At 47.9% G+C, this 24,968-nt stretch overlaps 1 protein-coding gene across 4 annotated transcripts in view; it reads left to right on the top strand.

Moving 5' to 3' along the window:
- Nucleotides 1-24,968, top strand: part of AHDC1 (AT-hook DNA binding motif containing 1) — a 204,807-nt gene that overhangs the window by 171,251 nt on the left and 8,588 nt on the right. For all 4 annotated transcript variants that reach the window (XM_081201858.1, XM_081201860.1, XM_081201859.1 and 1 more), the window contains exons 2-4: nt 4,316-4,487; nt 16,928-16,965; nt 17,870-22,924. In XM_081201858.1, the coding sequence (XP_081057984.1) occupies nt 4,316-4,487; nt 16,928-16,965; nt 17,870-22,881 (5,222 nt within the window). In that variant the 3' untranslated portion in view covers nt 22,882-22,924. The remainder of the gene's footprint in view (nt 1-4,315; nt 4,488-16,927; nt 16,966-17,869; nt 22,925-24,968) is intronic.

Genomic DNA, 24,968 nt, shown 5'->3' with positions numbered 1-24,968 from the left:
GTGACTTCCCTCCACCCCATCCTCTGGTTCCTTAATTTTTCTTTCCAACTGCATATCATTATTACAAAAAAAAAAAAAAAAAAAATCATCCAATTTCTTCTATAGTTTCTCTAAAATTACACTTGTTCTTAAAATCCTGCCAATGTTTTAACATGTTTACAATACTTTTGAAAATATACAATGAACATTTTCCAATCCTTTCTAAAATTCTTATCATCTTGGTCTCTGAGCTTTACAGTTAATTTCACCATTTCAGCATATTCCATTAATTTATTTTGCCAATCTTCCTTGGTTGGGATGGTTTCTTTTTTACATCTTTGAGCTAACAGGTGGCGGTCGTAGCATACATAAACAAATTCTTCTGTTCTTTTGGCACCTACGCTCCTACAACTCCTAATAGAAAGGCTTCTGGCTATTTTACAAAAGGTATTCTAAACATTTTTTTCATTTCATTATAAATCATTTCCCAGAATTTTTTAACAATCTCACATTTCCACCACATATGATAAAATTGTTTACATTTCCAACACTTGTTGGATCCTTCTCTGTAAATTTCCATTTTTAATGTCTTGTGTACTTTGCATGATTTCATTGTCTTGTATGTTTATAATTTTATTTTATTTTCTAAAGTACAGATTTCTAAACCTTTTCTCTCAAAAGTATTTCTATTTTTGTCCTGCCTTTTGACTTCACGTGCCCATAAGCAGCTCAAAATCACAAGTTAAAAACATAACTTTATGTCCCCAGGGTATGGTCAGTACCAGGGTATGGTCAGACTACCTTGAAACTGCATGTATGCCATCTTTGGTTCTGTTAAGGAAGAAAGTAGGATATAGATGTAATAAAATAATACAATACGATAGAAAGAATAAAAGCAAAATGTTTGTCAGTCCCAAGAACTGGTAAAAAAAAGAGAGGATTTAACACTTGAAAGCCATCAGAAAGGAGACCATCCAGGCCTCCCAAGGTAGGAAGCGCCACCATCTGGTCATGCCCACCCAACTGGGCTCCTGAGCACAGCTGTAGGGCACAGAGCAAAGCTTCCATTGAAGAGCACCGTGGGCAGGCTCATGTGAGGAAAGGCTTCACATACAGTGGTACCTCGGAGGTCCGTTCTTAACCTAAAACTGTTCTTAACCTGAAGCACCACTTTAGCTAATGGGGCCTCCTGCTGCTGCTGCGCCACCGGAGCACTATTTCTGTTCTCATCCTGAAGCAAAGTTCTTAACCCGAGGTACTATTTCTGGGCTAGCGGAGTCTGTAACCTGAAGCGTATGTAACCTGAAGCGTATGTAAACCTGAGGTACCACTGTACACTGTTTAGGTCATTCATCTGGACATGCCAGAGGGGCTGTTTTATGACCTAAAAGCCAGAACTATCAAAACAAGTCAGACCATCACGTTGGCCAGCCAAATCCCAGAGAAGGAGGAGTTGGTGTGCAGAGGCTTTCTTTTTGTTTTTCAGAAGTAAGCGCCTGTAACTCTGTGCTATGTTCGATCTTTTCAGAAATACAGTGGTACCTCAGGTTAAGTACTTAATTCGTTCCGGAGGTCCGAACTTAACCTGAAACTGTTCTTAACCTGAAGCACCACTTTAGCTAATGGGGCCTCCCGCTGCCACTGTGCCACCGGAGCACGATTTCTCTTCTCATCCTGAAGCAAAGTTCTTAACCCAAGGTACTATTTCTGGGTTAGCGGAGTCTGTAACCTGAAGCGTATGTAACCTGAAGTGTATGTAACCCGAGGTACCACTGTAGTGCCTTTATTTTCTCTGTAAGTGTGTTTGTGTGTGTTTGTGATTCTTCACATTTCGTAGCCTTATAAAACTGCTGGACACGCTACCAAGTTGCGCTGTGTTTCCAGTTGGACTTCCTTTGTGGGTTAAATAGGAAACCAGTGGCAGGCTACAGTTTGGGGGGGTCTTGATAATGGACTTTCAACTGGTGGGTGAGGGCAATGGTGCACATAGCCAATGTAATGTTCTGCCAGGACTCATTTCTTGTGGCCATGCTTGCTGGGGCTAATGGGAGTTGAGAGCCCAATGGCACACTAGAGAACCACAGGTTCCCTATCCTTGCTTCACATCAGGAGTGGTTAACCTGTGGCTTTTCAGACGTTGCTGAACCGCAACTCCCAAGAACCCTAGTCAGTGTGTCCAGTGGCTAGGCATGATGGGAGTTGTAGTTCAGCAACATCTGGAAAGGTAACAAGTTCTCCCTCTGCCTTAGATAATGTTGCATCTTTAAATAGTCTTACAGGGAGGGCTCTTTGGATGACAGTGTGTGCTGTTTCATTTACTTCAATGTGTGGTAGGCCAGCCCTGTTGCATTGGGGGTCTTCCTGATGAGTGGGTACTTGATCTTCTGCCCCAAAGTCCTGCCCTGACAGCATCCAGATGTGTGACACCATGGGCACCACCAACTTTTCTTTTTCTTTCGGATTTTATTTATCTTCTAAAAGAAGTAGGAAGAGAGAAGGAAACAAGGGGGTGGGGAGATCAGAAGTGGTTGGAAGAATGAATTCCATTCCTTTAAATGCCTGTGAAGATGAAATCATTTTGACAGGAACAGTTTTTCCCATCACTGCATAAGAAGCAGCAATTGCCAAAATTCTCTCTTCTGTACAGCAGTGAAAGATACAGGAGCGTTCTCTGCATAAGCAGAAGCAAATATGGGGACCACGTGCCTTTTTTTAAAAAAAAAGGAAATAAATTGAACCCTGTGATGTATCATCAGGTTACAGGTGGCCCCTGGGTCTGAAAAGGTCTTCATAACCCCAGCTCATTTATTTGGGAGTTGTTTAAAGTCAGTAACAGTAAACAACAAGGCTATAGAGAGCATATGAATTTGGGTGCAGCTGAGACTGTGTGTATGAAAGCCAAAGAGAGATGCTACACGGCAGGTGTAGAATATCTGTACGTACTGCAATGTCTGAGAACAATTTTTCATTTCCTCCCCACGTTAAACTCTTGACCAAAATTCATACTACACCTTGATTTAAATATTGGTTAGGGTTATCAGAGGCATGATAAAACAGATTTGGGCACTAGATCTGGCCCCCAGGCTGCCGATTGGCCATTCTTGATCACTCCAGATCTACCTTGCCAAGTAGTCATGAAGCTCGTCGAGTTGGAATTTTATGTCCTGTTCAATAAATAGACACACAGATGCATGCCTGCAAAATAGCACACATCCAGGCATGTAAGCAAAGGTGCAAAGCTGCGTATCACCAACATTTAGTGACTCAAACAGGGATAACTTGCACAGAGATGCATGCCCCCCATTACACACACACACACTCACAGACACAGCTTGAGACAGCAGGATGACTGTAGCTAATAGAGTTTGGCCGATCCCCCTGCAGGGCTATGATGAGATGGACAAAAAGAAGGGAGGGGAGGGGAGGGGAGCCAGACAAGGAAGGAAAGGCCAAGAGAGCCTGGGCTGGAGATGAGGCGGATCTGATGAGTGACAGCCAGGCCTGGCATGCAGAAGGATGCACGGACATTTTGTCTGTCTGTTTATCAGGGCTGCAGAGACATCTGACCCACAGCATAATCCCTCTGGGTCGAGGTGGGGTTGCATTCTCCAGGAGCCAGGCCCCTTTGTGCACATCTGTTATAGACCAAAGCCAAGCCTCCCCACACCCTTTCCTTTTTTTGGTGACCTTGAGCAGGAGCCGTCTGAAACCTTGGACAAAGAGACACAAGGTCCCCCCCTTATCTGGCTGTATCCTTGGCACAAACTTGTTTCGAAACAGAGATGTTTTGGTTCCGGCGGGAGGGTGGCAGCAGGGAGACATGGCTGCGAATATGGGTGGGCATGAATTGGCATGGTATTCTCTATACCCTGCATGACACAGACAATAAATAACCCCAAGATGACCTGTATATGTGTTATTAGCAGTACAAAGTACAATTCAGCAAAATGTCTTCCTGCACTTAGTGATGCCATATACATAACTCCCCTGCCTCACCCCCCCCCCCCGTCCACTATCTTTACAAGGAGGCAGCATCAACTTACTAAAAGCCTGCAAGATTGGACAGTGAGGGGGGGAGGGAGAGATACCACCACCCTTCTTCCTTATGCCCTGCCTGCCGCCACAAACACTTGCTCATCTGCCCTGTCACCTGCACATCCATAACCAAAGCACTGTGGGGCTTTTTGTAGTCTTTAATTTCAACTCCCGTTGAAATTAAATTTCCTGGTTATTATTATTAATATAAAAAAAAAATCTGGCCCTTCCTCCTCCTTGTACCTTCTGCCTGCTCTGTCGCTGCTTCACACGCCCGGGTCTGTGTGCTTCCATTTAACAGATGGGAGCTCCATCGCCTGCCAGCCCATTGGACTGGAAAACGGAGCCAACCCTCCAGCTGAATGGTTCCCGCGCAGCCAGGGCCCGGGGCTGCGGCAGCCCAACAACAGCGAGGCGGACGGCAGCGAGAGAAACTTCAGGGTGAACCTCCACTGCAAATACGGGCGGCCCAGGTAAGCGGGTGGGAACAAGGCAGAGAGTGGGCCCTCTCCGGCGCTGCTTGCCCCCTGCCGGTAATCAAACATGCTTTTGTGTGTGTGTGTGTTTCCAAAATGAATGGGGAAATATTTTGCAGCCCAGGGGCCACATTCCCTTCTGGACCACCACCTGTGGGCCATATGCCAATGGTGGGTGGGGCCACAGGCAAAAAGAGGTGGAGCAATGAATGTGAATTTCACCTTTGTTCATGAGAATCCTGATCAGAGTTCAAGGACATGTTCCGGCCAGGCAAAATCATGTGAAGCAGGGGCAGTAGAGGGTGTGGTCTGGAGAAGGAGTGTGGCCTAGGGAGTTTTCCAAGGGCCAGTTAGGGAAAGTTGGATGGCTGCATCCAGCCCCTGATTCCTGAGGAGTCCTACCACTGCTCTAAAAATTCCATATCAATTTGAACAGGCAAGCAAAGCTAAATAGGTGGGGGATGTGGGTTCACTGGATTGGGCTCAAACTCAAGCTTAGTCTATGTTTTCAGCAGCATCAGATAGTTGATTGGTCTCTACCACTTGCAGACCAGAGAGGGATGCCAATTTTGAATAGGCTTATCCAATGTTTAAAACACAGAGATCTACACAGAGTTCCCTGAAAGCAGAAAACTAGCAGATCAGAGAGGTCTTGACCTAGCTCTTTGCCTGCCATGCTAGTCTTTTATGTGCAGGGAAAGTTTGGGTTTTTTTAACATTAGTGTATAGAACCATTAAGAAAAAAGGTGCTGTCTTGCATGCTGCCCCAAGTAGTGCCATGCATTCACCTACAAGTATTTTGCCACCCTTTCTTCTGTAAATTTGTGTAGTGTCGACCAAATCTCAGCCCAGGGTAGAGCTGTGACTTCGTGATGCTTTCACTTCCTAGACATGTCATGACTCGGTCCCATGTTTGCCACTTCATAAGCAAATATCGTCTTGGTTGCAGGCTTGTGTATGTTGTTGGAAGGGAGCTGGGCCTCACTGCATGCCAAACGTAATTCCCCATGCCAGTTTGCTCACATTGGTTGACCCTTACCCAGACCAGGTAAAGGGGCCCCTGAAATGAAAGTACTGCAGATAAATGTGTGTGTGTGTGTGTGTGTGTGTGTGTGTGTGTGTGTGTGTGTGTTTGCGTGTTTGCACATGTGTGTGTGCTTAGAATCCCCTGGCTCTCCTTTGTGCCATGGCAGGAAATACGTTTTCATTCCTGTGTTGCCGTGTATGTAGATGCCTACTTTTCATACAGCAGAAATGCTTTTATTACCAATTCCTAAGTAGCCCTATGCATTTGGTGTACAAGTGGAAAGAGGATTAGATTTAGACAGGGGTGAGTCTAATCCCCATGCAGGTGCAAAGCTTGCTTTCTCAGCATAACCTACATCGCAGGATGGTTGTGAAGGTAAAACTTTCTCTCATTGGAGGGAGGAGATATATTTTGAAGCACAGTGCAACCAGACACCCAATACTGATCCTGAGCATCGAAACACAAGGCTACAAACAAACTATTTAAAACTGCAAGAAAAACCAGGATCCTTGAATCTCTGTATAGACCTCTCCTGGCTGCCTTTGGGACTAGAAACTTGGGTTTTTCTTTAGAAAGTGAGCAGAGTCTGAGAATTCTGAATGCTCAGTAGTACTGGGTTTATTCTTTGCACAGTGTAATGATTGAATACACACATCCCTGTTCTTGGCTCCCTAAAGAGTCCTCCCTTTCCTCCTGTTATCTTCAGCCCTTTTGATAGAAAGGGGGAGGGGGCTGAGGAAGTGCTCTGGAAGAGAGAGACCTTGGTTCCTCCAACACCCTCCCTCCCTGCTGCCCTCAAGGGCTCTGTGGATCCCTGCTGTGCACAGCTACTGCCTCCCTGACCCTTCTCACTCCACATCTGGCCAAGAGTTGCCTGGAAACAGCGAAGCAGAGGTGGGGAGGGGAGCGAAAGAAGGAGTGTTCTCATAAGAAGCGGGTGGGAGTGTACGGAAAATCAGGAGGAAAGCCAGGTCTGCGGCAGACATGGGAGTCCTTCCTTCTTACCCGTACTGGACAGTGTCAGGAAGTTTGGAGGCAGGGGACGGAAAAATAGGAGAATCTAAAAAATGAAGCAAAAACAGCACTTTTGAAAAGATCTGAGCAGATCTAAGGCGGAAGGGTGATGGTCCTTCACAAAGTGGGGAGGAGGAGAGAGGAGTCTGCTGAATGGTGCAGATGGCTCCTGTAGGTGCAACATGGCAAAGCCTGCCAAAGAACTGAGGTCACTTCCTGTAGAGGCGCTCTGAGCTGTGGAGCCCTCCTGGAGCTGAGTGAGGGGGAAGGAGGGAAGGCTGTGCCTCGCTAGCCGGCTGGCTGGGGCCTGCAGTGGAAAAGGTTTCAGTGCCAAGACTGAAGGGAAGAGGAACAAGAAGAGGCTGGACATACAGTATGTGAAACAACATGGGGAAGATGTTTATGGGTGGGGGGTTGAGAGTGCAGGCACGGGAGGAGAGAATAGAAGGAGGCTGGACTGCCTCCCTCCCAGCTGCCCAGTTGAAGAGGCACATCTTGACCCATGCTTCTCCATCTCCAAAAATACAATGTGAGCCTCTCTGAGTGATAATGCAGCATAGCGCATACCTGTGGATCTGCCATTCCGTTCTCTGCCCTTCTTGTTTCGTAAGGAATGGTGTGTGTTGGGAGTCAAAGCCATTAATGCCTTCCCCCTCCCACATGCAGGTTAACCCTTTCCCATATTAGCATCTTTCCAAATACAAATAAATAGCTCAGAGTACCCATCACCTTGCATGAGGTGGTAAATCGCCCTGTGATCCTCAGATGAAGGGCAGTGTAGAAATGTAATTAATGATAATAAATAATCCAGCCAGAGTTTAGCATTATTTTAAAACAATTCCTGGGATTTCAGCAGCAGAGACTTTAATTCCCATATTGAAATCTGTAGGATTTGAAAATATGTTTAACTGTGCTTTGGTTGAGCCCCATTGTATGGATTAAGCTTTTTCTTTTAGGGGAAAAAGTCAGGATAGCATGCCACTTATCATTTACCCATGCACCCTTATGTTTTGGCTAAAAGAATTGTACCACTTGCTACATCAACATATTATGGTTGAGTAGAGCTATACCTCCCTTCCATTCTATTTATTGCAGTATTTATTTCAAGTGGAAACTGCAGCAAAATTTTGCAGTGTGGAATGGTCCTGTTCAAAAAGCCTGCCAGCCATGTCCTTTCCCAGGATACTCTATTCTCCCCCCTACTAGTTTTCTCTACCCCGCCCCCCCAGCCCATCAGCATTCCATGCCCATAGAGCACACTCCGTCCTCATTGAACTTTTGTTGGGAGTGCCTCCCCACAACATCAAGCAGAATTTGTCTTCTTCTAAATTTGTGTTTTTTCTGTATTCTTTGTTGTTGTCACTTCTCTCCTGTGCATGGGTGGTGCTGTTTTGGCTACAAAAGGATAAGCACTTGGCTAATGCATTTGCTATTAGTATATAACAGGGGTGTGGAACTTGCTGCCCTCCAGATGTTGCTGAGCTGCAGCTTCAAACATCTCTGACCATTGACCAAGCTGGCTGGGCTGATGAGAGATGTCCAACCATATCTACAGATCCATAGGTTCCCTACTCCTGGTATATAGGATGTATCTGATTGTTTTATTTCTTTAAGATAGTTGCATGCTGCATCTCCCGCTCTCAGAACGGCATGAAAAACCAACACTTTGTAATGCAGAAGGCAGCTGTAAATTAAAAGCATTAAACAGTATGCAATTGCATTTTTGCAGCACAGAGTGGGACAGGGAGAAAGGAGGCATTCTGTTGAGCTGGGCTGGCTTGTTCTCAGGGGAAATGTTCTTCCCTTCTGTGCTTGCTGTGGCTCAGCCTCTTTCTCCAGCACCAGACCTAGAACCATCTCAGCCTCCTTTTAGTGTAGCCTGCAAGCCTGGAGCTGCTACCCACCAGACTGGAGCCTGAGGGCATAACCACATGGCATTTTCCCATCAGGGCTTGGATGCACTCATTCAGAATGGCAACTGTGCCAATCCCCCATTGGTCCACATGGCAGGTTTTGCAGAGTAGAGATGGGGATCATTGGGTCAGTGGAGGTGGCGCAGTCCACCCAGAGAAATTGCATGTAACCTTGGTGGGGGCTGCTTGCCACCTCCAGCTTAGCTCTTTAACAAGAAATTCCTTCAACACGTTCCTGTGTTTCCCAGTTGTACATTGCAATATTCAGCCACAGAATCAGTGGAAGTGTCAAGACTAGGCTGCATTAGTGAATTTCTCTGAATCTAGATCTGGAGAATAACATTTCCAGTCCAGGACCCCTTTGGTCAGGAGCTGGGAAAGAGAATTTACCAGGAGAGGCATGCGGCCATTATTTATAGTAGGCCAGGCCAGGCCAGAGGCTTTGTGCTACCTACTAATGACAAGGGTTGATATTTCACACACTCTATTTCCTAAGTCCTGAAGAACATGCATATGGCCCGTCTAGCTCAGTATCTTCTTCTCACAGTGGCCAACTAGGTGTCTGTGGGAAGCCTACAAGCTGGACCAGAGTTCAACAGCACTGCCCCACTTGTGAGCCCCAGCAAATGGTATTCAGAGATATACTGCCTCCCAACAGCTGAGGCAGAAAGTAGCCACTTTGGCTAGTAGCCACTGACAGTTTTATCCTCCATGAATTTATGTCTACTCTTTTAAAGCCATGCAGGTTGGTGGCCATTACTACTTCTTGAGGGAGCTAATTCCATAGTTTAACCAGTGCAAAGACCTTGCTAGGTCACAGCTGTCAGAAACAGCTCTATCTGTGTGCATTTGCTCCATGTGGTGAATCACAAGTTGTTCCTGCAACACTTATGGGGCAAGTGTCCCAGTGCCTACCACTGTCAGCGCTTTTACAGAAAGTCCTTGCAACACACTGGACTGGTGGATTCTTTGTTCTATTCCGTTTTTAACAAATAATAGAACTGACAGAACCACACAAAAGGAGTTAGAATATATTCTGTTAGCTGTGAGATATACAGTGTAAAGTATAAATACCTGAACTCATTAAATGTGCTTCCTGGGGAACCGTGCACAACTTCCAATCTGGTAGAATCTTGACCCACCAGTTGGGAGTCTCTGGACTGGAAACATACCTTGTTAAAAACTGAAAGGCAAAAAGTTTCTCATATCACTCATTGAGGTTTTAAAGGAAACTGCCCAGGTTTTGGGAAACAAGGTTAAATCATCATACAAGGGCACACACCAGGCTAGTTGGCTTTAAAACACAGGGTGCATAATGACGAAACATTGCTTGAGCAGTAGGACGCTCTGGAAGCGCATTCAGTACAGTCTGTTTTAAACAAAACAGATTTTCTCCCAGGTCAAACTTAGGCGGAATTGCTTCTTCTGCTTTGCAACAGAAGTGGGTTGTGCACAGCGCTGATGGTCCAGTGTTTGTGGCAATATGAAGAAGAAGAAGAAGAAGAAGAAGAAGAAGAAGAAGAAGAAGAAGAAGAAGAAGAAGAAGAGTTTGGATTTGATATCCCGCCTTTCACTCCCCTTCAGGAGTCTCAAAGCGGCTAACATTCTCCTTTCCCTTCCTCCCCCACAACAAACACTCTGTGAGGTGAGTGGGGCTGAGAGACTTCAAAGAAGTGTGACTGGCCCACGGTCACCCAGCAGCTGCATGTGGAGGAGCGGAGACACGAACCTGGTTCCCCAGATTACGAGACTACCGCTCTTAACCACTACACCACACTGGCTCCTTCCCACCCCAACCCCCCAGTTCTGTTACTTAAAAACAACAACAATATTTTAAAAGCCTTGAATTGAGTTTCATTGACGTGAACTTACGACACTTGCCATAAAAAGGCAGATAGCCTGTCTGAAACATGGGGAAAGAGGCAAAACAAATGACTAATCAGTGTTTGAACTGGTGGCATGTACCCCTGCAGATCAAACTGTAAAGGTCAGAGAAGGTATGTATTTGTGCACAGTCACAGATTCAAGCACCCTGTTGTTCAAAGAGAGCACAGTTCACCAGGAGCTTTTTCAGCACATATTGTGGAACATCTCATAAGTAGTTTATTTCAGAATGAAGGCAGGTCTAACACCACAGATAGTTTAACAAAGTCCCTCCCCACAGGCTCATTACAAAGACTCGTCTTCCTCTTTTGGAATGACCTCTGCTAAACTAGCTCTGCAAATTTCCAGCGTGGTGAATATAGACTGGGGAGAAGGCAGCGAAAGAAAGTACCAATTGTCTAGCACCTATAATATGGCCAGCATATCTCTCTCACTCCAGTTCCTCCATCGGTATTGCAAACTTTAATGATGTTTCATGAAGTATGGAGAATGGATGCAAAAACAAACATTCATGAACCAGTTTTTTAAAAATGCAAACATAACAATGGAAAGGGCAAGGGGGGGGATGTGCTTCCTTTGTACGTTTTGACTGTATGACTTAAGAGAGGAGAAGTCTCAACCATCTCAGCCCATAGCGGCCACAGGAAAGGGCTGACCTCTGCTGACTTCCAGCCACTTCCGTGGCAGTGCTGTGAAAAGATCCAGCTGGCACATGTGGTACTCGGTCTGCATCCTGCCATTGGCATCCTGCCAGCACCACATGTGTAGAGTGGTTTGTGGCAGTGTGTAAAAACAGAGCCAGACTTTGATTATCACTGGAAGTAATCCCACCACTTCCATTGTTAACCTCTGAGCGCCATCAGAAGTTTGGGCTTCTGATTTACGCCCATTGCAACTAATATAAATCTAGCAACAACAACAAAGTTACCTTCAAAGTTGCTTTTACCTTGGTGGTATCAGTTGCCCTATAAATGGGAAAGCAAAGTAGGTTTATGGCCCTGAAAACAGAAAGTAAGGCCCCCTGGCAAGCTATCCAGTTCTTCCTTTGTTATGTGTGTTTGTATCCACTAATGGCTGAGTAAGGTGAAAGATTTGCAGGAGTCTTTCCAACCTGATGCCCTCTGGATGTTTTGGACTACAACTCCCATCAGCCCCAGCTCTCCTGGACCCTCAGTTAAAGAGGCTGGTGAGAAAGGAAAGTCCCAATGGCTCTTTCTGCCATTTTGGGAATGTATTTCTTACCTTGAGCAAAACTTACTTTTATATTTTATGTCCTCTACTTTTTATTCATAGCCTGTCCTACCAATAAGAGCTCAAGATGCTATTGTGTTGTTTTTTTAAAAAAAGAATATTGCTGCATAAACACATCACTTACACAACAGTAAACGTTTAATATGTGTTTTTATTATTTTAAAGTTTACTGTTTTGTTGAACTTAATTGTGCTGTTATTCCCCACTCCAGGGCACTCAGACATCTTAGTAATCAAGGACTCTATCTAGCTTAGTAGTAAAGTACTGCTTTGCATGCAGAAGATCCCTGATTCCCCCTCTGGCATCCCCACTTGAAAGGCTCAGGCACAGGTAATATGAAAGACCTCTCTGTTTCTGAGACCCTGGAGAGCTGCTGCCAGTCAAAGCAGACAATACTTGACTAGATGGACAAATAAACTGACCTAGTGTAAGGCAGATTACTACGTTCCTATACTTACCAGACCATTGTGGATTGAATCTGGAACATTTTGCATGCAAGGCAGATCTTCAGCACTGATCTACAGCCCCTGACTCATATTCCCACACATAATTGCATGGGGGTATACAGTGTGTTTGAACCAGGCAGCTTGGTTGATCTCTGATTATCATATGATATTCTTTCTTTTATATCTATCTAGCTATCTACTTATTTGAAAATTATATTCCACCCTTCTAATGCATATGCATAAGTCAGGGTGACTTACAACAATTAAAAATCACAATATCATAATAAAACAATAAAAACAATATAAAATGGAGACAGGCTCAGCAGATAAAAACTGAGTTCATCCCATTAAAACAGTTTACCTGCCAAGCAATGCAAAAAACTCTATTTGCCTGGCAGTATTTAGGGAGCCAGTCTCAGTGTTTAGGGTCTGAAACACACACCACACAGCTTAGTTAGAGCCAGCTCAGATTTCCTTAAGGAGTTTGGACTGTACAGTTTTTAACTCCAATTATTTATTCATTAGATTTGCATACTACCCTTTATGCATAAAACTCAGGGCAGTTCACAATATAAAATTACAATATAAAAAACACAATATATATAATATTAAGAAGAAAACCAAACCAATAATCTCCCCTCCCACAACACATTTGAAAGGGTATCAGATGTCACTCAATCAAATGACTTTTGCCTTGTGCCTAAATGTGTATAATGAAGGTGCCAGATGAACTTCCCTGGAGAGAGCATTCCACAAATTGGGAGCCACTGCAGAAAAGGCCCATTCTTATGTTGCCACCCTCTGGACCTCTCATGGAAGAGGCACATGAAGAAGGGCCTCAGAAGATGATCTCAGGGTACAGGTAGGTTCATATGGAGAGAGGCAATCCCTGAGACTATAATGACCAAATGCTCCTCCACAACAACACAGAAAAGTAGCTCTTAAGAGAATCTTAGAATCTCTTCCCACTAACATGCTAGGCTTCCGTCAGCAGGGAATGCTTTTGAATGAAGGAACATTCCGTCATATGAGCCTCTACCGACAGTCTAAAGTGATGCAATTCAGCCTTGCTGGATCAGACCAAATGCCAATCCAGTCCTGCCTTCTTTTCTCACAGTTGCCAACCAGATGCCCATGGGAAGACAATATGGTTGCTCAACCCTGTGAGGACTAGGCCTTCGAGAGAACCAGGACCTGTCCCTACCATTAGGCAGAGATAGGGCTGCCATATATTGAAGCACAGAAAAGAGGACAGTCCGAGCCACTGCCAGCCCAAGCTGGGGAAAGAGGCGCGTGGGCATGTGGGCTGCCGCCATGCCTGCACCCCTCTTTCCCTTGCTCGGGTTGGCAGTGGCCACTGCGTGCAGAGCAGCCCAAACCTGAGCTGCCACACCCGAGCCGGAAAACTCCCCCCAAAAGCCAGACATTTCCTTTAAAATGTAAAAATCCCCCTGGATGGGAATATTGGCCCCCCCAAAAGAGGATGTGTCCAGAATTTCCCAGATGTATGGCAACCCTAGGCAGAGATTGTGGAAGCTGATGCTCAGGTGGCCAGTAGTTGGATCATCTGTAGGACCACCTCTTCCCAATGAAGCAACCTGGACCCTGCACTCTTCATCTGAGATCCTTCTCTGTCTGCCTCCTCCCAAAGGAGGTGCAGAGGATAGTGGCACAAAGCAGGGCTTCTCCGTGGTGGCTCTTTGGTTGATGAATGCTCTCCCTGGGAAGCCATGGCTGGTTCCATCACTACCTGTGTTAAGGTGCCAGGCAAAAACATGTTTATTCAGCTAGGCCAGGGGTCTGCAACCCGCGGCTCTGGAGCCGCATGTGGCTCTTTTACACCTTTGCCGCGGCTCCGGGGCGGATACTAGCGAGGGGAGGAGGCGCATTGTGTGCCCCGACACTCCCCACTGTGGCGGGCGCTGTACTGGCTGTGACGTCGCATGGGGGCTGTGCGTGCGTTAGTCACGCACCGTCCCGACGTCACCTTCCCGCCCGCCCGCTACATTGTAAGGGGCATGTACACTGGTCACTGCATTGAAAGGGGGCATGTACGCTGGTCACTGTTTTGAAGGGGAGTGAAGAACACACACACACAAAAAGGTAACTTGCTAATTTAACGTTTATTTCTATGAGGAGGAGTAATTCTGAGGGGTCAAACAAAGAAATAATAAAAAGTGACAAAAAAGTTATTTTTATAATGACGAGTTTTGCAGCTCCCAGTTTTTTTTTCCTTCGGAAACGGGTCCAAGTGGTTCTTTTTGTCTTAAAGGTTGCAGACCCCTGAGCTAGGCCTTTGGACCTTAATTTCCTGCATATATTCTAAGAGGGGAGGTTGAGTTGGATCTGCTACTTTATTTGTATTACAGTGACCATTTGGGGTTCTTCTTCCTCTACATTTTCTATTTGTTTTCAGGGCTTGGTTTTTGGGGTGGTTTTTTTTAAAAAAAAACACTACTGATAAATATAACAAATAACTGCAACAACAGTAGGTGACACCAACTAATCCTGCTGTTGCCACCATTCTCTGCAAAGGCAACACTGAGACTCAGGAGGAGGATGCAAGCAGTCGGTGCCACTCCCAGAATGGCTGTGTGTAAGCTGGGCGCTGGCTGAAGGCAGGCTGAAGTTGCCCAAATGGACCAGCCTCTACTGGGGAGAGTGAAACAGTCCACCCAGGCAGCTGGCTTTGCGGTGTCATGACAGGACAGCAAATTATTACTGGGGTGTTTTGTTTGTTTTGTTTTTTAGTGCCGGGTGGGTCACTTGTGGAGTTTTCTATCTCAGGTGCCACAAAAGTATGACGGTCTTTGGGTGCTGTGTTTTTGGGCTGGTGGGGTTGGAGCAGAGGACGAAGACGCCATTTGCTGCTCGCCTCCAACAGGAAAGCCTGCAAAGACAGAGACGATACACATGTTCTGCTTCATGTGTAGTCATAGCTCCCTTGGCCTCAGCGTAGGCCGGTTATCATCCGTGCGGCCAGTCTGAAGCAAGGCTTCCCCAGACAGACTAGGGTTGCCACAGTCTGAGGGAGGAGACTCGTTTGAAGTGGAGGCCGGCCCTTTGGGGCTAGGCTGGAATGATGAATGTTCAGTTTGGGCCTCCCTTCTCCCTGCCAAGGGGAAAGTTGCACACAAAGAACTTCCATTCTTTTCCTCAGCGTCACTCTCTTTCTCTGTGTCCTTCCTTCCTTCTTTCCTTCCTTCTCTCACCCTTTCTTCCAGAGTGTGGGGAGGCACAGACTGTGTAACTGATACTATATATAAAAAAGGGGGGGACCCTTCTGGTGCCAGGTGTGCGTTCCCTCAGCCGGCTCTGGGCAAGGAAAGTGCTCTGCTGCTGTCGCACAAAAAGGGGAACTGCACAAAGAGGGCTTTCTGTCAGGCCAGAGAAGTAGCACAGCCAGGTCAGAAAGTTTAAAAGGAAAGTGGGAATAACTTTGGGAGGGGGTTTTAACCATTTGACAGACATGGCGGCTTGGAAGGGGATCTGTAGCTCATCAGGGACACCTAGTGGAGACGTGGCTGCAAGAGCCTGTAGCCAAAAATGACTTGTGCTACATATACCAGATACTTGACTTTCTGTTAATACATCCAGAATATCTGCCTTCCTCCACCATCATAACAATCCATGCTTATAGTTTCCATTTCTCCCATTGGCATGCATCTGAAATACCCACTTTTTAATTTTTTTTATTTCTGTCAGAGTTACCCACCTCCACTCTGAACAGAGGCTCTGAGCTTTTAAATGACAGACAGAAATAAAAACAATTCAATTCCCTCATGACTGCACCTGTTGAATGTCTGTCTGTCTGTCTGAATGTGAGTGAAAGCTGGGTAGTAAGAGCTACCTGATCCACATTAAAGAGTGCCGCCCTAAACACACCTACCAGGCAGTAACCACCACTGAGCTCAATGGCGCTTCTGAGTAAGCAGTCATAGTTAAAATCTTCATAAGATGAAGCAGCCATGTTTGGGAGAGGTGGATTTTCCTCAGAATCTCCACTGTAGTGGAACCTCACAATGACTTGTTTTATTCCCTTTGAGAATCAGGGCCAAAACAGGCATGATGTGGGAGAGTTGTTATATTTGCCTATAAAGCAGCCAGGGGTGAATTGAATGCTTAACCCTTTCCTTGGTGCCATATTCTCAATCTAAATAGCTCCCCCTCCCACTTAATTAGCTACAGAAATAGCTTCTATTAGCTCTGCATTAGAACAAAATGCAGATATCTGTGCTGTGCTAGTGTGTGTGTGTGTTTGTTTGTTTGTTTGTTTGTTACTTTAGGGGTAATAGCAGCATTTGAGGGATATTAGACAGCAAAAGCAACACTTGTTCTCTGAGCACATCTGCTCCAGTCTAAAAAGGGCATTGTAGCTGCTTTAAAGTGCTTGGGGGTTCCCCCTCCAAAAAAGAAATCCCCCATCATACCTATTTTGGGGCCCGCAAGGGCGACTGGTGAAGTATAAAGCTGTTCCAGCAATTTGTTATCAGTCATAGCCCAGAAACACTGTTAAGAGCAACCCTCTCAAAAGAAGGTATTGGTTTGAGGTGAAAAGGCACAGTGCTAATGAGAGAGAACCCTTCTGAGGTGGGGTAATAATCAGAACCACAGGTGGGACCAGCAAAATAATATGGTGGAGTGCTCCTGTTCAAGGTGTCAGCCGGCCATGCCTTCTTTCATTAAGTCACCTTTCCACCCCCACACTGCTTGTCTGTGCAGAACTGGGGCACCAGAAAACACAGAGGATATTTGTACAACTAAATGCCCAGCTGTAGATTTGGGTCCCTTGTTGCAGAACAAGATTGACATGAGTGAGCCACCGGCAGGAAGGACTGCAAAGGGTGGCTCTGATTGTTCTCTAGGCTAAACTTCTTCTTTTTTTGTCTTCCTTCTCCACAGAGAACTCAAGTGTAACAGCAGGAACAGCAAAGCAGAAGGTGAGTTCTATGCTGTGGACTTTGTAATTTCACCCCACTCTTCTCTTGCAAAGCAGCAGTGAAACAAATGGTGCTGAGGACCCTTCTGTACAGGTCATTTGTTGTGTAACACATGCACATTTGTTCTCCTGCATTGGGCTCTGTCTGCATGGCTTTCATCTGGACAGGAATAGCCTAACTTCTGCCATCTATGCTCTGGTAACCTCTAGGTTAGATTACTGCAATGTGTGGTAAATCGGGCTACTTCCGTAGACAATCCAGAAACTGGTGCAGAATTTGGCATCTAGGCTGATCACCAGGGCAAGATGGTTTGAGCATATAACACTAATCCTGACCCAATTGCACTGGCTGTCAATCAGTTTCTGGGCCAATTCAGGCTGCTGGCTTTGACCTATAATGCCTTAAACTGCTTAGGGCCACAATAACCCAAGGACCAGTTCTCCCCATGTGAGCCTACACTCAGACATTGTGCTCATCATCTGAGGACCATCTGGAGGGTGACAACATGAGAATGAGCAGTGGCTTCCCATTTGTGGAATGCTCTCACCTACTGCCTTCACTACAAATTTTTAGGCACCGGGCAAAAACTTTCCTCTACATTAATCAGGACTTTATTTGTGGCCTTTTAGAAGTGGGTGGGATATTTTTAATGTATTTCTCTTTCCTCTTGGTTTTAACGTATCTATGTTGGGTTTATTGTCTGTCTTGTTTGTTTGTTTGGCCGTAAGTTGCTTTGGGTTGCCCTGGGCAAGATAAAATGACTTAACAAATTTAAATAATAACAATAATAGCGTCCTCCATGAAGCCCCAGAAGTGAATGCTGTCTTATATTGAAGTCTATCACACACTTCTACATGAACCAATTAACATGAAAAACTTAATGTCTCCTCTTTGCCTGTTCCAGGTCCAGGTTCCACGTTTGCAGATGTACATCCCAGCAACTGTTCTGCCAAGAGGCATGCCAGTGAAGAAGAATTTAGGAAGCGCCTGAAATCACAGGGCCCGTCAGTCCCATCAGCAGGAGGCGCCATCCGCAGTTCTTCTGATTACTCCCAAGAGCCAAAGTTATACCAGGCAGGGCACCCTGGTCAAAAGGTTTCAGCATGTCTGGCTGAAAAAGCCTTGTCATTCAGCATGCTCAGCTTTCCTGAAGGTTCCTGTTCAGCATTAGGCCGTGAGCACAAGTCTAGCTCACTGCGTCATGCTGAGACGGCTGACCGGTACAAGAGCTTTCACGCCCATGGCAGCACCAAGGCAGAGGATTTGCCGTCGGCCAATGTTCTGGGCTGCCCTGTTGACACCCGGGGCCTAGATGAGACAGCCACGCACGACAGAGCTGCCAAGACCTTCTCCAATGCCACTCTGGCCTCAGGAAGGTGCAACATTGACAACATCATCTCGCTGCTAAAGAGCAAGTGTGGAAATGGCCGTATCAACCTCTACCCTGTGGTGCAGCTCATAGACATCATGAAGGACATCAACCGCCTCTCCCAGGACCTGAAGAGCTGTGGTGTTCACCTGGACTGCAGTGGCCTAGAGCTTAACAGCCACCCACCACTCAACGAGGAAGGCCAGGATCAGGGCCTGCAGTACAGCTTCTACTCCTCACCCATGCTTGCCAGCAGCATCCGTAGCCCCGAGGAGGTAGCAGTGCAGGGCAGCACCAAAGCTGAGCTGCCCAAGCAGACCCGACCCACTGGCATCTGTGAAGGAGAGTCAGAGGGGGACACTCAGAGTGCCCAGTACCCAGCCACCCAGAGTAGCCCTGCTTTGAAGGCATCATCAAGCAGCATAGATGAAGCTAGCAGCTTGGAATCTGATACCACTGATTATCCCGAACTGGCTGATACAGATATCCTGAGCGAACTGGCTTCTTTGGCATGCCCAGGCCCCCAGTTAATAGATCATCAACATCTGGAGCCCCACTCCCAGTTGCTGCAAAGCCAGGGGCTAGATTCAAGGTCCCAGTTAATTGGTTCACAGTCTCTGGAACACCAGCCTCAGCTAGTAGACTCTAAGTCTTTAGAGCCTCCTCCAGAACCGCTAGCATTGCAGACGGTGGAGCCACTGCCTGCGCCACTGGGGCTGCAGACTCTGGAGCATTTGGAGCTGCAGAATCTGGAGCCCTTGTCTGAATCACTATCACTTCAGTCCCTGGAACCCCTTTCTGAGCCACTAGGGCTCCAGTCTTTAGGGACTCTGGACCACCAATTGCTCGACTCCCAAGCCCAGCTTCTGGATCCGGAAGCCCAGCTGCTAGGCTCCCTGCCCAAGTTGTTAGACTCCCAGCCCCAGCTAGAGACAGACGAGTCCCTAGGAGTACATTCGCTGCAGCCCAGCTCCCACCTTGGAGGCTGCTCCCTGAGAGGAGTAGTAAGGCGAGGAGGGGGGCGGGGAAGGGATGATCACAGGAAATATGCTCTACGTAGAACAGATAAACCAAAGATGCTCTGCCGCCGGCGGAGAGGTGGCCGGGGCCGGCGGGCAGAGATTGTAGCTGAGAACAGAGTCCTCCCCATGGCTGTACCAGTGGAGGTGGTGATGGCACAACCAGATGAAGTCAGGATGCCAGTGACAGCAGAAGTGATGGAGCCCATCGTTTCCCCACTGGAACCTGAAGATGGCCAGAAACCAGCCGCCAACCTGCAGGTCCAAAAACCCAAGTGCCGTGGAGTGCGAAGGATGGTGGTGAAGATGGCCAAGATCCCTGTCTCCCTTGGGAGGAGGAACAAGACGACATACAAAGTGTCCTCTCTCAACAGCAACTTGAACCTGGAAGGCAAAGAGCTCACAACCTGCAGCTCATTGGAGCCAACTCCGCTGCTGAAGATGAAGAACAATGGTCGTAATGTGGTGGTGGTCTTTCCTCCAGGTGAAATGCCTATTATCCTGAAGCGCAAGCGGGGGAGACCCCCAAAAAACCTGATGCTGGGTCCCTGCAAACCCAAGGAACCCACCCCAGAAGTGAAAAAGCGGAGGAGGAGGAAACAGAAACTGGCATCACCACAGCCCTCCTATGTCGCCGACACCAATGATAGTAAAGCTGACTACTCTGATGTCCTGGCAAAGCTTGCCTTCCTAAACCGCCAGAGCCAGTGCTCGGCTCGTTGCTCCCCGCCTCGCTGCTGGACCCCAAGTGAGCCAGACTCCATCCACCAAGCCCCAGACACTCAAAGCATCTCCCACTTTTTGCACCGGGTCCAAGGTTTCCGCAGACGTGGTGGTAAAGGAGGCGGGTTTGGACGTGGAGGGGGCCACTCTGCCCGGTCACCTCGCTGCTCCTTTAGTGATTTTTTTGAAGGCATCGGCAAGAAGAAGAAGGCAGCCCCAGGGGCAGCCATGCATGCTGACCCTGTTCACCCACGAAAAAGGGGCCGGCCAGAGCCCGACTCCATGGAGAAGCCGAAGAGGAAGAGGCGGTCCCGCAAGAATGGGGCGCTGTTTCCTGAGCAAAACCTTGGCCAGAACTTCAGTGATGGTACCTCCGAGTGGGGCGGAGACAAAGAAAGTCTTTGGATGTCCCATCATGGACACCTCTCCAGCCAAGCCAACAGGAACTGCAGTTACCAAGACTCTCGGACCTTCCACTCTTCGACGCTGGAGTCAAGTTCATCCAGTAGGACTGGTTTTTATGGTGGGAGCAACCCATCATCACAGTCCGAGCTAAGCCAGGAGAGACAGAGCCTCTTCACAGGCTATTTCCGCTCCCTGCTGGATTCAGATGATTCCTCTGACTTGCTAGACTTTGCCCTCTCAAATACACGCTCTGAGTCACGGAAATCTGCTCCTTCGTACACGGCTCCTCCTAATGCCATCGCTACACAGAGGGGCATGGCATCTTACCCAAGCAGAGGGGGTAAAGTCACGCCCTCCTCCACCACCACTACTGCTACTACTGAGGCACCCTTTCACACAGCCATGACAAGCCGGCAGTCGTTCCCTCCCAGCCGATCAGCGGGATACAGCCTTTCTCAGGCTGCTTCGGAATGCCGCAGCACAGATGCCTTTCAGAAGCTGGCGCCTCTCTCAGCTGTCTCCAGGTCACCCACCGCCCACTCCACAGCAGCCTCCAGCTATGCACAGTACGGCAACTTCAGCAACAGTGGTGGGCAGAGCGTGACACCTTCTAGCTTGTTCCAGCAAGGGAAGCCATACCATGCCACACAGGACTGCCCCAACAACAAAGACTGCAGCTTCACGTATGGCAGTGGCAACAGCTTGCCCTCATCACCGAGCAGTGCCCATAGTGCCAGCTATGCCCAGCAGACTTCGGGGCCCAGCTTGCCATTGAATAAGGCCTCCTTCTTCAACAGCTCGGATCCCAGCCAGTTCTCCAGCTCCTCCCACACGCCCATGAGGTGCGACAGCCGGGCAAGCACTGTGTCCCCAGGTGGCTACATGGTCCCTAAGGGCTCAGTCTCCTTTCAGCCCTCCCCAGAGAACTGCCGGCAGTTTCCCAGTGCCTCCCAGTGGGCTTTCCGGCAAGGCTACAGCAACCTGGACTGGAACTCTGAAACCTTCAGCCAGCTTTACAACCCAGGCTTTGACTGCCATATCAACGAACCCAATGTTATCCTGGATATCTCCAACTACACACCCCAGAAGGCCAAGCAGCAGACCGTCTCTGAGACCTTCTCTGAGTCCTCATCGGACAGTACCCAGTTCAACCAGCCAGCTGGCTACAGAAGGGCCAACAGCGAGGCTTCGTCTAGTGAGGGCCAGTCCAGCCTCTCTAGCCTGGAGAAGCTGATGATGGACTGGAATGAGTCATCTTCGGCCCCAGGTTACAACTGGAACCAGAGTGTCTTATTTCAGAGCAGCTCCAAGCCGGGACGTGGTAGGCGGAAGAAAGTGGACATATTTGATGCTGCTCACCTGAACTTCTCGACAGGTGCCTACCCCTCCAAGAGGGGCACGGGGGCCAGGCAGCCACGAGGCTCCCGAGGTGCCTGTGCCTCCAAGAAGGAGAGAGGCACTGGCAAGACCAAGTTCCCTACCAAATCCCAGCAAGTGAACCCCATGTTTCAAGACAGTACAGATTTGGGCCTGGACTACTACAGTGGAGACAGCAGCATGTCCCCACTGCCCTCCCAGTCGCGGGGCTTTGGGCTCAGCGAAAGGGACCCCTGCGACTTTGCTGGGCCCTATTCCATGAACCCCTCCACCCCTTCGGACGGCACCTTTGGGCAAGGCTTCCAGAGTGACTCCCCTGGCCTAGGGCAGGCAGACCTGGACAGCAAGCATTTCCCCGCCCTGCCCCACCAGCTTGCTGCCCCGCCCCCTCAGCAGACTGTGTTTGAAGCAAGCTTACAGAAAGCCTTCTCGCCCAACTGCTCCCCAACCCTGGCCTTCAAAGAGGACTTGAGGCCCAGCGACATCCGCAAGCTCCCGGCCTGCGACTCGCTCAAACACAGCATGCAAGGGGCTGGTGGCATGCCCCACCCAGCCGCGCACATGTCTTGCCGGGACCTGCCCATGTCCCAGCCACACTACGACTCGCCCAGCTGCAAAAACCCCAACTATTGGTACTCCCCCACCTCCAGCACCCGCAGCCCTCCATACGACAACAAAGCCGGGGTTGGGATGCTAGTGGACTTCATGGGGAGAAGCCCAGATGTCTCCTGCCTCAACCCCCACCTGACCAGCCCCCCCAACACCAACCCTTCCAAGAGCGAGAAGGAGCCTATGGACATGGCAAGGGCCCACCACCGAGGGGCCTACATTTGCCCCTTGATGAACGACTTGAATATCTCCCCAGTCCCAAGAGACTCTATGCTGCCGCTGCAGGACAACTATAGGTACCCCAGTTTTGCACCCCAAGGGCACCCCATCATGACTGCAGCCCAGAAGAGCGCGTTTTTGGGTCCAATGCTAGAGCAACATCCTGAGGACACATTCACAGTCACCTCATTGTAGTGTCATCTGAAGTGCCAACCAGACAACGAGGTTTTGTTTCAGGGTAGGTGCTGGAGGAAAAGGGGGGAGGGGGAGGGGACATGCTTTAGTGGGAGGAAGGGTGTCTTGGGCTTGTTGTGTAACTCAGCTTCATCACAGCTGTGCCAGGAAAGGGCTTCCTGGCACATGAAAGGTGGGGCGAGGGGGAGTCAAGCCTGGGATGCACTGTGGCAAAGGGAGGGGAGAAAGGTGGTGGCTTTGAGATCCTTGAAGCCCCTTGCCTTAAAGCAGATGTCTGTGTGCCAGCAGTTACTGCATAGGAATGAGGCCTTTGTATGACACGGGTGTGCATGTTATACAGCTGCAGGCAGAGGTGTAAATAAGCAGATATGTATTCTGCATCTTATGGCAAAATGTAGGCGAGATAACTCTGTGCTAATGATGACTTCACATGTAACAGCAAAATGCAGTTCCCTGTGTCTTTGTCCCAGGTTGGAGTTGTCGCTTTCTGTAACTTCTGTAGGGTGCTTATGGCTGTCTCCAAGAAGTCATGGTCAGCAGAAGTTCCTGGACACACATTTTCAGACACACAAACGCCCTTCAGATATTATAGAAAGGATGCTGTCACACTAGGGTAGAAACACAGGGACCTGTGAATCGTCCCTCAAGTTAGCAAAAAGCAAAATGCTGTAAATATAGGAACTATGTGTACATAGCCTCTGCTTCCAGATGCATGCCTGAACTTGAAGGGCCTTTCACTACTTCCGAAATGCACTTCAGCCTGAGCTCTAAAGAACCTCTAGGTGAAAGAAGCTCCATGAATGAGGGGCAGGTATTGAGAATAACTTTCTACAAGCTCTAGAGGTGAAAACTGTTAACAGGAGATTTGGGGGTGATTTTAGAGAGGGAAAGTAGCTATAAAGCAAGATGGATCCAAGCTATTTGGTTTATTATATTTCTGTTATTGCTGTGTTAGCCACCTTGGGGACTATATGCAGAAAGGCAAGAAATAAACTGAATAAATAGATAAATAAATAATATTAAGGGAGGAATTCAGCATAACGCTAAGCTGAATGCCTCTGCCAACACTAGCATCTCTGGTGGAATGTTCTGCCCTTTCCTCTTATGTGCTGTTCCAAGGATTCTCCTGAACCAATTCTGGGTATGTGCATGGGGGTGGGGACCCCATTGTGCCAGCAGAAGTTCTTGTACAGCCTTCCATTGTCAGGGCTCATTAGTTGAATGCTGCCCAAAGTGCTGGTTAGGTGGTCACCAAAAGCTAACAGAAGCAAGTGCAGGCCTCTCAAGCACAAGTTTAGTATTATTCTGTTGTGCTCTGAACATTGTTCAATTGGAGACAAAAGGTTTTCATTTGCAAATCTTGCTGGGTTTTATAATGGGTATGATTGTGAGTGTATAGACCATTGTAGAAGCAAGGAACTAACACATGCACACACAGCTAGATGCTGTTTCACATTTTGAATCATAGAATTACAGAGTTGGAAGTGACCCCGTGGGTCATTGAGTCCAACCCCCTGCAAAACAGGAATCTCAACTAAAGCATCCATGACAGAAGGCCATCCAACCTCTGCTTTAAAACCACCTAGGAAAGAGAGTCCACCACCTCCCAAGGGAGAGTGTTCCACAGTTGAACAGCTCTTACTGTCAGCAGTGGCGGACTTCCAAATTTCAGTGGCACCCTGTGCAACACCAAATTCGGCACCACCACCACAGTCATTGTTGCAGCACCCTCTCAGCTTGGCGCCCAGTTTGGGCCAACCGGCCATGCTCCCCTATGTTTGCCTCTGCTATCATAAAGTTCTTCCTGATGTTTCGACAGAATCTCCTTTCTTGTAACTTGAAGCAATCATGGATAGCTCCGTTGGCTAGAGTGTGGTGCTGATAACGCCAAGGTTTCGGGTTTGATGCATGTATGGGATAGCTGCATATTCCTACACTGCTGGGGGGAGGACTAGATGATCCTCAGGGTCCCTTCCAACTCTACAATTCCAACTCTGTGATCATATCTCCTCTCAGTTTCCTCTAATGCAAGCTAAACATACCCAACTCCCTCAACCATTCCTCATAAGGCTTCGTTTCCAGACACT

This window comes from Podarcis bocagei (genome assembly GCF_964188305.1).
Source record: "Podarcis bocagei genome assembly, chromosome: 7".
In the NCBI taxonomy this organism is placed as follows: domain Eukaryota; kingdom Metazoa; phylum Chordata; class Lepidosauria; order Squamata; family Lacertidae; genus Podarcis; species Podarcis bocagei.
Note: the sequence above shows the minus strand (reverse complement) of the source record. Positions and strands in the feature narration are given on the sequence as shown.